The following is a 12,353-nucleotide window of genomic DNA, read 5'->3' as shown; positions in this document are numbered from 1 at the left end:
TACCCAGTGTAGTTCATGATGAGTCCTTTGTTTACCCAGTGTAGTTCATGATGAGTTATTGCCACATGATCTACCTTGTTACAGGATAGGCTTGTTGTTGCTTCGTTCTTTTGTTTTTTGGACAGGAAGGCACGTTTGCTGTCATGAACGTTATAGTGTCAACTCAAGGACAACAACATAAATGGTGGCGCCTTTTTGTCTAGCAGGCCTACTGCAAATATAGTATGAACAATTGTCAAGGATAAGTTGAGTAATATCATGGCAATATCGGATGCATAGATATGGCAGACTTGTGCTTAACGGAAATAATGCTAGCAACCTGTTGTGAAGTACATGATACACACTGCTGTTGATTGCATGAATATTGCACACGGTTGTGTCTCCAGCCTTGACACAAGTCTGTTACTCTTTTTATCTGTGATCGATAATCGATGAATCTCAATCGAATTAGGCCCTTTTTATAGACGCCGTGTTACTGCTGAGCCGAACGTAATTGAATTGAGTTCGGTAACAGCTCGTCTACAGCACGGCAGTTGCCCAAAATGCCGAACTTTATAGTCGAACCTTGATGCATCTGCCCCCCGTATAGCTATACGCTGCTGCCATAAAGCCAGTATCGAACAAATCTAAAAGAAGCAGAAACATGGGTTTGATTTTTGCTCATATTGTTCTTGAGACAGTTCAAAACTGTCGGAAAACTCCCGGGTGTCGATTCCTGTCGGGTGCGATCCAGCTCGTCTGCCGTCCTTGATCAGCACGACAGGTGTGGGCTTCCATCGAGCAAGGATTTCGTCGACCAGAAACCTGAAACGACAATGTTCTTTTTTCTCAGGCTACATCAAGCTTGCGTGCTTGTGACAATTAGAAACATGCAGATAAATTGTCAGATGACCACTCTCTGACAATAGAGAGCGCTGTTAATGGTGTAGTTAATGACCATAATAATTAATGCATGCGTCAGTCGACGTTTTTTGGACTTATACTTCCATTTAAACATTTCATCCGGCGCCATGAATCAGATAAAATGTGAAATTTATTTCACTGATCAGTAGGACTTGATTAATTTAATGAAAGAAAATTCACTTTGGGGGGAAAATAGTGTAGCAGGACACAGTTGTGCTGCATGGCCCTGTGAAGGCAAAAGGGTGTATCTTGAAAAAGCTCAATTCGAGAAAATCAGTTTCAAATTTCAAGGTCAATTTACTACCACAGGTTGTGATTAACTTGTAAATAGGCCTACACAGTAGAAATTTCAGTTTCTTGTCTTTACTGAGTTTTGGATAGAGGCAATTTGAAACCAGTTACACCCTTATTACCATGAAATATCACAAACATAGAAGAATTATTTTGGTAAAAGAGTGTATCGTGAGAAAACCATATCAAAATGCACTATTATTGCTAGGTGAATCTTTTTATTTTGTAGTTACGCCTTTTTGCCTTGTCAAACCTGGTCACATCTAACACAAAACAGAGTGTATCTCAATATACACCTTGTCGTCAAAGAAACTTAGTCAAACATGCAAGCACATTTTTTGCACACGATACGCCCTGCTGCTATCTTTGAAACGGAAGGCTGCGTGCGGACTTGAGGGTCCGTTAAATGTAAACAGCGCCCCCAATCATCCCAAAAAATGACTTTATCTCAAAAAGATCGAAATCGAAGTTACACCCTTTTGCTGTAACGTTTTCCACCGCTTTTCACGTGATATATTTCACACATACGTGACTGTAATAGCCTGCAGAAGTAAAACAATTGAGGACGGCTTTACACAATCTAGCACAAGGTGGCGCTTTGATTCGTTTGTTGACCAGATTTTGCACCCCAATTTTTTTTCAAAAAAAATTTCATTTGATCAATTGAAACGATATCAGGATGTGTATGTGGACGTCAAACATCTAGATAGGCCTACATCCCCTTTGAAGCAAGGGGTTAAGAGACATTATCCTACCTCTCTTCTCGGGAATGTTTGAGCTTCTTGTATATACTCACAGCATAGGCTCTTCGATGTTCAAGTAGTCTTTGACTGATATCTTACTCCAGCCAACAAAGTTCTGGTTCCGGGTCATCCATGTGATTTCTTCGTCATCAACAACGCATTGCTGTAAATCTGACTGCAGAGGTCAATGCAAAACAGTACAGTTGTATCCTGTTTTTACAACCTACCTTTTTACAAAATGTACGTTGTTTGCATGCAGCGTAAAGCTATCGCAGGGATGCAAAGTGGATCTAATTTGGCGCTCTTCTATTTTCATAGAATATGCACTGGAAAAGAGGATGAGTAGGCCTATATAGACTACGGCATCGATTTGAAACAGACGTCTCGTTCTCTGGTTAATAAGACATTTTTTGAGGGGGGGGGGGGGTGGGTTGCACCAATTGCCCCTTCCGGATCCGTCTGTGAACCCGGTCCAGCAAACTGATAAACGACTCGTATCTTAAGGCGCAACGAATGGTATCGTGAACCTTCGTACCTTGTTGCCCAGGAGTAATGAGGGAATAGGACTGCCGTCTGCCAGGGTCACCTTAGAGTCCAAATCCTTCTTCCATTTCTCCACGAGGTCAAACGAGGCTCGTGAGGTGAGATCAAACATGACAACGGCGGCTGAGGCACAGCGATAAAACACTCGAGTAAGATGGCGGTGGGTATCCTGACCTGCAGAACAATAGAACCATATTTTGAATAAATGGGGGCGCTGTTACGACGCCATGTTAGGGGCACACACATACGAGATGCTCAGGTAATTGATGTTCGAAAGCATGTTGCTAAAATCTATAATTAAAATAAAATACGCATTTACAATCATTTATTTTGATATTTTAGTCAAATTGCTATTTTACTTCTTTAACCCTATCAGGACCGGGCTTTTTTGGACCGATTTTTTTTAAACCTTGGTAGAAATTAACCTTCGACCAAATCCTACAGGTTGCCATTTTTTTTTCAAAATATCGTCCATAGAGGGCGTTTTTTGGGGACATTTTTCCCCTTTTTGGTCAAAAATAGTTTTTTTCCCGGTTTTTCCGTTTTCTTTGGCCAAATGTCATAAAATTTGGGAAACAAGTTTGTCGTGACACAATGACAACAATTACAATATGTTTTTGTTAGTGGAGTCACCGTTGGGGGCGCTATAATTATAATTATTGATTTTTAGGAGAAATATTATTTTGAAATTTGCACAAATCAGTTTTGTCACAACCGACGTTTTTGGAACTTACTAAACATGTTTTTTAGAGCAATATTTATGTTTTCACTTTTGTAAAACACTTTTTAAATACAACTACAGGTTTTTTTCACAAATATTTTGCTAATTTTTTGTTGTTGCTATTTTCTATATATTTTTTTTGCCAAATTTGATAAAATTGTGAAACGTGTTCTCAGACGTGAGATAAAATAAAAAGATTGTAGTACTAAAAAAACACAATTTTTTGTTTTCAGTTTTAATTTTTTTTTCAAAACTCAGCAAGTTTATCAGTTTTACACCTTTAGATAAGATACATTTCCCCTTGCATTTTGCTTAGTTTTTCAAGTTTTTTTTATTGTTTGCATTTCGTATTTGAAGGTGCAGCAGATGATCGCGTGACTTTATCATTTATTGACATGACAAATACAAAGATAGCATGTTGAAACTAGGGCCAATGCAAAAAAAATCTCAATACACAGTTGAATTTCACCAAGTTCCATTATTTGAAAAAACAAAACAAAATGGCCACCGGCTTTGGCGGCCATTTTGAATTCCCATAATGCATTGTAGATTTCAATCACTCTGCATTCTCAATCACCTATCTGATAAGTAAATTAATAACAATATAACAATTAGTTTTACAGTGTAGAAATTAATATTTAAACATTTAGTTTATTAAAATTACGAGATAATATTTAGGAAAAGTCACCAAATTTGGTGGCGATCGGCTGCACCGTTAAAAAGTTATGAGCAAAAATATGGGAGGGGGGCATATTGTGCCCCCCCCCCCGGTCCTGATAGGGACGTGCTATTTCAACTGTATACAAATGGCGTCGATACACCACTCTCATTCGCTAAACAATGACTTAATAACAAAAGCTGTTAATGATAATGTTAAAGACAATTAAGCCTTAAATAATCTCTAATTTGTTCAATTGGGCCACTTTTTTTCCACAGAAAAATAACCCATCTTTCATCGGATCTAAACCTTGTATACGCTTCTGAGAGAGGGGTAAGCTTTATTTGCGTGCTAAACCGAAGAAGAGTTTGTTCCCCATGAAACTGTCGACATCATGAAAATGAATACTTTATTTTCTGCTGCATATTATTATGATTTTCGATAAAGTAAACCCTAAAACGATATTTTTCTAGTATTGCGAATTATTATTATTTAATTGCATCATGCAATACTTTTTATTTTTAAACTGCATTGAATTTGTGGACTTGGATCTTAACAACCGTAAATTAGGTTGCGCAAACTCGACTTGACCAAAGTTCGACGACAAGAGGTTTTCCAAGAAAACTCGTCTTTGTGACTGATATTCAGCCTGATTACATTTGTTTGAACAAGAGTCATAAATTATAAAATATTAAATATATTCATGAAAAAGTAATATGTATTAATAGCAGAACGGCCGGAGGATTTTGTGAGTTATGAATTGCATTTGTTGACGTAACCCTGGCCTTTTGTTGATCTTGTCTTCGATCTGGGACGTATTTACGATGTTTATATGAAAAGCTATGGATTTGTCTCGGGAGCCTTTTGAGTTGGGAAGGGGCGTGGTCGAGGGGTCCTTTCCCCCTCTTCTTTGCACATTTCCCCCCGCCGCATTGCATTTTCCGCATACACACCGTGTGCAATCTTAACAGCAACCTTATGCTTCCGATAATTAGGTCCATTTGAACTATTCAAAGAATTGTATACTTCCCGGACAGTGGAAAGTCAGACTCTCTCCCCTTTCAAAAAATCCTGGTTCCGCTCCTGATCTTTTCCAACTGCTACACACGCAAGAAACAGTGCTAATATGTGCTCGCACTATTTTGTATAGCCAGAGTTTACTGAAAAACGAAACCACGTCAGCACATACATATTCAGCAAGGTACAAGTTTACACATTTTTGTATACAATCAAAAAGCAAACGGTAATAGAGGATAGTATGGAGAAACCAGGTAAGAATTATGAGAAAATAGCGCAAAAGAAAGCACAGGATCTCAGGGTATGGAAGGACGAGGTGTGATTATGGTGTGAACGAGGAGACTGGGGGATTCCTTGTGAACAAAAGACTTCCATTGGCTTGTGTTAGGACATCTACAAATGATACAACGGAAAAAGGTAAAGCCACAATGTCTCTCCATTACATAAAATACTGGCATCATTAAAAGCACGCTATCCTACCTGCGATATCCCACATTTGAAGTCGCACTAATTCCGCCTTAGATCTTCGTATCTTTTTCAGACCGAAGTCACCTGGAATAAAAATAATCAGTCCAAGCCATAAAGCCGTTATAAGGCTTTCCAAGTCACAATCATTTTCTATTTTAACCCTAGTAGGGCCGGGCTATTTTGACCATCTCACAGCCGGGGGGGGGGGGGGGGATTCCGCCCCACTCAGATCTCGGCCATCAAGTGACGAAAAATTATGAAACTCGGTACATGCATAGTACAACTTAATATAAACATACCCAAGAAATGTCATGACTACAGGTTAAAGGGTTTTGGAAATATGGCTTATTAATTATTCATATGCACCAATGGTAATGCTGCTTTGCGTACACAACATAATTTATATGGGGAAATGCAGTTTTGACGGCGCGCAGCGTGGCAACCCATTTTCGGAACTTTATGTTTTTGGTATCAAAATATGCGCAAGACTCGAGGCTGAAAAGTCAGGCAAGCTCGAGTTTTTGCTAGGGTATCGCGGAAAACGTTCAGGGAGCGGGCGGATTCCGCCCTGGCCCTTTTAGGGGCCATTCAGAATGTTCAATGTTTTAAAATTTCGACTTTTTTTCCAAATTATTTTGACCCACCCACCCACCCCTAATTTCGATTAATAAAAAACTGATTTGTTACGCAGTATTAAAGAACAAAACACGTACATGCACTTGCATGTACATCATTACATCCCACTGGCGGGCCTGTGCAGGTTGCATGTCCTTTTGAAAAAAAATCCATTGCTGCTGAGTGCTGGGCGGAGGCAAAGACTGTCTCTTTGCAACTTTTTGACAACAAACATAAGTCAAGTGATCTATTTTTTTTTTGGGGGGGGCTCTTTTTTCCCATGAGAAGTGAATTTCGATTTTCAGTTATTTAGCTATACCCACCCACCCACAATTTGGAAAAATAGTCGAAATTTTAAAACATTGAAAATTTTGAATGGCCCCTTAGGGTTAAGCATTGGCCGAAGAACTGAAATGTAAATAACGTTCAGTTCTTACGTTTAAATCCCAAACATAGCAATTGTACTACCGTTCGGGACAATTCATGACACTGCCCAATACTCACATCCCCTCGTAGGCTGGTAAGCATCGCTGAATAGATGACCAACGTAACGTCTCATGAAACTTGTCTTGCCTGAGCGCGGCTCGCCGATGATAAGAACTTTAAAATATCTCTCAGTCATTTCAGCTATACCACGTCACAACGGCACCATGGCATATGCAAGTGATGAGATAGCAAACTAAGTATTGAGTCGGGGGGGGGGTGTAGTGAACTTTACACCCCTTCACCGGGTAGGCATATACTCGGTTGGTTTTGTTTTTGAAGCACTCATGTCACTGCAGGACTTTGTCATTGTAAACACAGACGGGAACGGTACGTGGCGCTGTCTAGTCTACTCACAGGAGCCAGTGAAGGACAACTCAGTACCATTATTATCGGTGCTCTTAGTCATATGTTCACCGTTGAGGGGGTACTTGTGCACGAAGACAAAGTTAGGCATGGGTTGTCCCTCATTTGCAGCTATTCAAACAGTAAATGACGAGATTATTGTTGAAAAGCTTAATACTTAGTTTAAAGGTAGAGAACGTGTCCCGGACGCTGTTTTCTTGGAATATACAACTTTAACGGAGCTAAAACTTCATCAGGTTAGTTGTTAAGCACCCTTCTTAAGATTTTGCTTCAAACGAAACAAAAATGCACAAATGACAAAATGATGTACTCTACCTTTTAATAATGTGGCAATGCATCCAGGGGTCATAATAAGTCATATGAGTGATTGAGGGCGCTATAACGACGCCGTATTGAAGAACCTTCAGTAGGTGAATTTACTTCATTAAACTAAAAAATAAAAGATTGTACAAGTGTATTTCGGTTTTTATTTAAAGCAACTGTAAACTGACGGCAATAACCCAGGATTCATGTCTGTTCTATCCCCATCATTGAATCCCACTCATCCCCACATCGCTCTTGCCAAGAGCGCAGGCGCGGCTGACCGCACCTCTTTTTGTTTGAGCTCTGCTTGGATACACTGACCCGGGGTCAGCGCTTCCGTGACCTGTGCACAAGAAATGCATATACATGTACATTGCACGTTGAAAGTAAACCTACCCATGCATTACGACGACAACGTTTCCTTGAAGGCGTTTTTGTAAATGGGATATTATATATAGAGGGAGCCAACGCCTTTGGATTGGGCAACAAATTGCTCTGCAGATGTTATTGATATAAAGCGGAGAAACATACACAAATAGAGTTAAAATCTTGTGACATTGTTGTCAACTCGGGCAACAATTCCATGTGTTCTGTTTGAATAGCATTCTTTCTACCTGATAATTGTATATATATTTTTATATAGTTCTCCGTTATGCACGCACCGAGCTATGAAGGCTCTGTGTCATTCACCCAATGCTCGCGTATATAATCCTCCCTTAAATCGGCACTCCCCCTAATTAAAGTCCTAGAATAATATCAGGAAAACATGCCATTCATGACTGTTTGAAGTATCCATTTTGTGTCTGAAAAATGGCACCACGGTTGTACTTTGGTCACAATGTCTGAATTTAGAACTGGAGATCAGGAAGGACAATGTTTCGAAACTAACGTTCACACAAACACACATCCTCCATGCAGAACATTACCAAATGAAACTTATCTTTGTGAAAGTAAAACCAGTTATAACGGCAGAAGGAAAAGGTAAACAGAAATATATTCATCATATAAGTCACCAGGGGAAAATTATTAGCCATTAGGTTGCAAGATCAGTCACAGTGCAGGTCAGTCGGCTGCAATTAGGAAATTTCTGGCCATATCTGACACACCTTTGTCACGACGTCCACCGAAATAAGCACTTTTTGAAACATTTCTTTACCTCTACAACTTGGGTGAGAATTGGACGTCGGAAATCCGAACACTGAGACTCATTCACACAAAGGTAAGAACTTCGGATCTAAATTAACCAAAAAAAACCCCGCAGGCCCGTTGCGACAGTGACTTCTTTTGGCGGGCCTATCAATTCATACAATAAAATTGACATAGGTGTACGCGAATTACATTCTGAAAGTTCAAGCTAAAAAAAAGTGCTTGATTATATTCACGAGAAAATCTAGAGCTTTTTTTTCTATCACGAATACTTAACGCACTTTAGTTGTAAACGTAACATTGAATTTGCATAGTAACAATTGCCTTTTGTTGGACGATGTCTTCTGTTTTAATGAACAACAGATGCTGCACATATAGCAACCGTGATGTCTTATTTAGGATACCAACTATAGTGAATTACCAATTTGCCATAAATGCATAATCTTATACTCGAATACTTCGATTATTACCAGATGATGTTGTCGTAATGTCGATACATTTTAATTTTACAAAAACATTTGGACCTCAGATCATTTTTTTGCTGTTGAACATCAATTTTTCAAAATACATGTATTGACTGTTGAGAATTGAGAATTTTTAGAAAAATAGGAAAAACAATCATATATTTGTTATCCTATTTTTGTTTCGTTTCGTTCATATATTTGTATATTGCCTTTGATATGTTCTTTATTGCGAGTGGGTAAAACCAAATGCTCCAATTGTATCAGTTTGTTGTCGTTCGGGACACCATAAGGGATGCACCCTTATTATAGCCTATACAAGTTGTGGACATGCTCTATCATATATCGCTACTGCTCAATAAAGTGCCACTTATTAAGAATTACTTACCAACTTTGCGAGTGATAATTTCAAAACACGTACAAGGAAATTACTATAACAATAGTCTCTTGCAGGCATTTTCCTGAGTGGTACACAATTTGGAGATGATAATTTTTCTAAATTATTAAAGATGGGGGTGGCTCTCACTTGTTGTAGTCCCGTTGTGGTAAGAATCCGCAGTTGGGCATGTCCACGCTAATGGGTTGTAATTGACTGCAAATTTGGGATTTGAGAGGGGGACGCTGGAGAGTACAGCAAAGCAAGATATGGTGTTCATTTTCCCCCTGTACATTCTTCAGGCCTTAATGATCATGTGCCCATAACATATATAGAGGACTTTTGGTGTACTTAAAAAATACAGTGGTCATCTTAAATAACTACGTAAGTAACAAGGACAGAATTGGTGCTATAAATTTGCAGGACACTGATTATCCTGCGTATGACTTTACCCAAATGTCATCTCATTTATATTCATAACCCATTTAGGATTGCTAACAGCCGAAATAGAGACGATTTTCTTGGTCTTTAAGACACATATGTATTGTACGTGGACAGACATTGTGTGCCCAGTTTCTGTTCATGATATGCAGATAATACCCTGTGACATCTCAAATATACATTGCACTTATAAATCGCCCGTGTGGCACAAGGTTATGTACATCTAAAATAAGATAATCTTGGGTTTCTATAGGTAACAATGACGTAGGGATAAGAATGAAAAGGGACAATATTTTATAAAATACATTTATTGTAATTATATATTTCCATCAATATTAACAACTTTCTGTCCATGTTACATTCTGAGCATACATATCTTGTAAACTTTGCCTGGAAATCTTAATTCCTTGATGTGCACAATCATCGACAATGGGGTGAGAATGTACAAGTGGAAAAAGATCCTAGTGGACAAACAACTTGATATTATTATCCTGCTTCATTTCCCAGTCCTATGTCAAAAACAACCGAAACCCAAATAGCAGGACCAATTGTTGAATGAAGTTTTGCCCGTAGCACTTTCAAAATCTTGGATTTGAAAGCCCAGTCATCATCAGGCTTTATTTTAGTACAAAAATCATTCAAATCACTCATGTACTTTTCAAGTTACGGAATTTTGCCGTGAACACAACACTGTTTTAAAGTTCTGTCCGCGGATCACACAAAAAAGTAAGTGTTCTTTCAGCAAAACGAAAGCAACTCTCACAGGAATGCGTGTGAATTGTTTTCGTTTTGCTAAAAGAACACTTTCTTTTTGTGATCCGTGCATGGACAGAAATTTAAAAACGGTGTTTGTTTTCAAAATTAGTGTTCAAGTACATAAGTGATTTGAATGATTCTTGTACTAAAAGAAAGCTCTTTGATTGGGCTTTCATATTCAAGATTTTGAAATTGTTACAGGCAAAACTTCATTCAAAATTGGTCCTGCCATTTGGGTTTCCTTTTTTTTCCTCACCCTGTATAACTGCATGTCGAGTCGGAGCCCAAGTAATGAAGACGTGGCCATTGAGACGAAACCAGAACGACACCGAGGTTGGACAAAATTGACTCTTAGTCTCAAAATAACTGACCATCTTTTTTTGTGCGTGACCTATATTATGAAAATGGAAGTAAAACTGTTACCTTTACATCCTCAATAGTGATTATTTGATCAGTTCCTCCTGAATCAACAATGGTTTGTTTGCAAATGAGTGTATGGGTTTGCTTTCATTTTCATAATATGTCACGCAAAGAAAAAGATGGTTAGTAACCTTCTTCCAATCTCGGCTACGTTCTGGATCCAAGGGCCACGTCCTCATTATTTGGCCTCCGACTCAACTTGCAGTTACATTTGCGACTAAGCGACTAAAGAAACTCACATAGATGGGTGAGTTACTAACAACCATAGCCACGTAATGCGGACACAGCCCTGGTTATTTGTAGACTCATAGGCCATAGTTATAGCATTACCTGGATCTTTTTGGTTTATTATCAAGGGAAATGGAGGGAAGCTGTTTCTTTCAAGCGACTGCTACAAGTCTCATTGTGCTTCTTGTTCTACAAGGATCTCCAAGTCTGTGCCAGGCGCAATGTAAGACACTGGATTGTCATTTATTGAGTACAACTCTCAACCCCGGGCTTATAGGAAATAACAACTCATCATTCAAAGTTTTGTTGTCAAACATCAATCGCTTTTGCCAGATTCATCAAAGAGAAATGAAATAAAATAACTGGCGAAATGGAAAGGCGAACTGAAACACATTCTTTTGTTTACGTTTTTTTTTTTTCCTGTCATATGCACCGTGGGAAAATTACGACAAGCAGTGGATTGTTCTCTTATGTCAAGAAGTGAAAGTGCGCTCAGATTAAAGGGAATATACATCATTTGCTTTTGCTGTAATTTTCAGAAATGGATGGAATTGGGGGGTTGGAAATATATAGTAAATATAGTTACACTGACTTTTTTTGAGATTTTGGGTTCGAAAGTGCTATAAAAACCAAGAAAAACAATCTTTTTCCTGCAGTCTGGTTCCCTGACTCTATATAAGAAGAAACAGAGCAGTTTACATACATTGGGGAATTGTAAGGTCAGGAAACCAGTCTACCCGTTCATAGGTGTGTAATCGATTGCAAACAAGTGCGATGGTCAATTGGGGCCAGCATTTGAAAAAAAGCCAGTTTTTTTCCAACGCTGGTCAGCGTTGGAAATTGATACAAAAATACCACTTTTCTTGAAAATGACAGTATATACCAGGTGCCATTATATTACAGGATGCTTTACACTGTCATTCACTGACAGTCCAGCAAGGTATTTCAAAATGATTTGGTAGTTTTATTTTTTGATGTTTGCAAATGTTGTATTTTCCCTTTAACAACACTTTATATTAAAGAGGGGTACTGCAGTCTGCGGATCAGGATCTAAGGTTACCCGTTATGAATACAAGTCATTACCTTTTTGGTCTGTGTGGTTTAACCGTCAGAGATGGAGTAGTCTGAGTATCACCCATTATCCACGGAGCCAAGTCTCCGATATAACGTCGGATATATCTAACCATGCGTGACGTCATTTCATTCCGAAATCAGGACTAAGACTGTGATTGGTCAATTTCGATGCCGCCTTTTTATAACACAACAACCTGGACAAAAAAGCTACTCATCGCGGGCGTCATGTTTACGCACGCGGGGAGCTCGAATTACGCGCGTATAGAAGGCGCCTGCTGATTGGTCAGTTTCTCGAGGTCATACGCAGTTTAGTTGCATAATTAATCGTCGAATCTGTTTA

General features: G+C 38.8%; 1 protein-coding gene across 1 annotated transcript; it reads right to left on the bottom strand.

Moving 5' to 3' along the window:
- Window positions 1-626: 626 nt before the first annotated feature.
- On the bottom strand, window positions 627-9,285 carry LOC119740092 (ras-related protein Rab-7L1-like). Its single transcript, XM_038215293.1, has 5 exons — window positions 9,245-9,285; window positions 5,357-5,472; window positions 2,473-2,654; window positions 1,991-2,112; window positions 627-804 (listed from the first exon to the last, which is right to left on the bottom strand). The coding sequence occupies exons 1-5, from the start codon at window positions 9,283-9,285 to the stop codon at window positions 627-629; spliced, it is 639 nt and encodes a 212-aa protein (XP_038071221.1).
- Window positions 9,286-12,353: the final 3,068 nt, after the last annotated feature.

This window comes from Patiria miniata, unplaced genomic scaffold, assembly GCF_015706575.1.
Source record: "Patiria miniata isolate m_02_andy unplaced genomic scaffold, ASM1570657v1 HiC_scaffold_4, whole genome shotgun sequence".
Taxonomy (NCBI): Eukaryota; Metazoa; Echinodermata; class Asteroidea; order Valvatida; family Asterinidae; genus Patiria; species Patiria miniata.
This window is presented reverse-complemented; position numbering and strand designations above follow the sequence as displayed.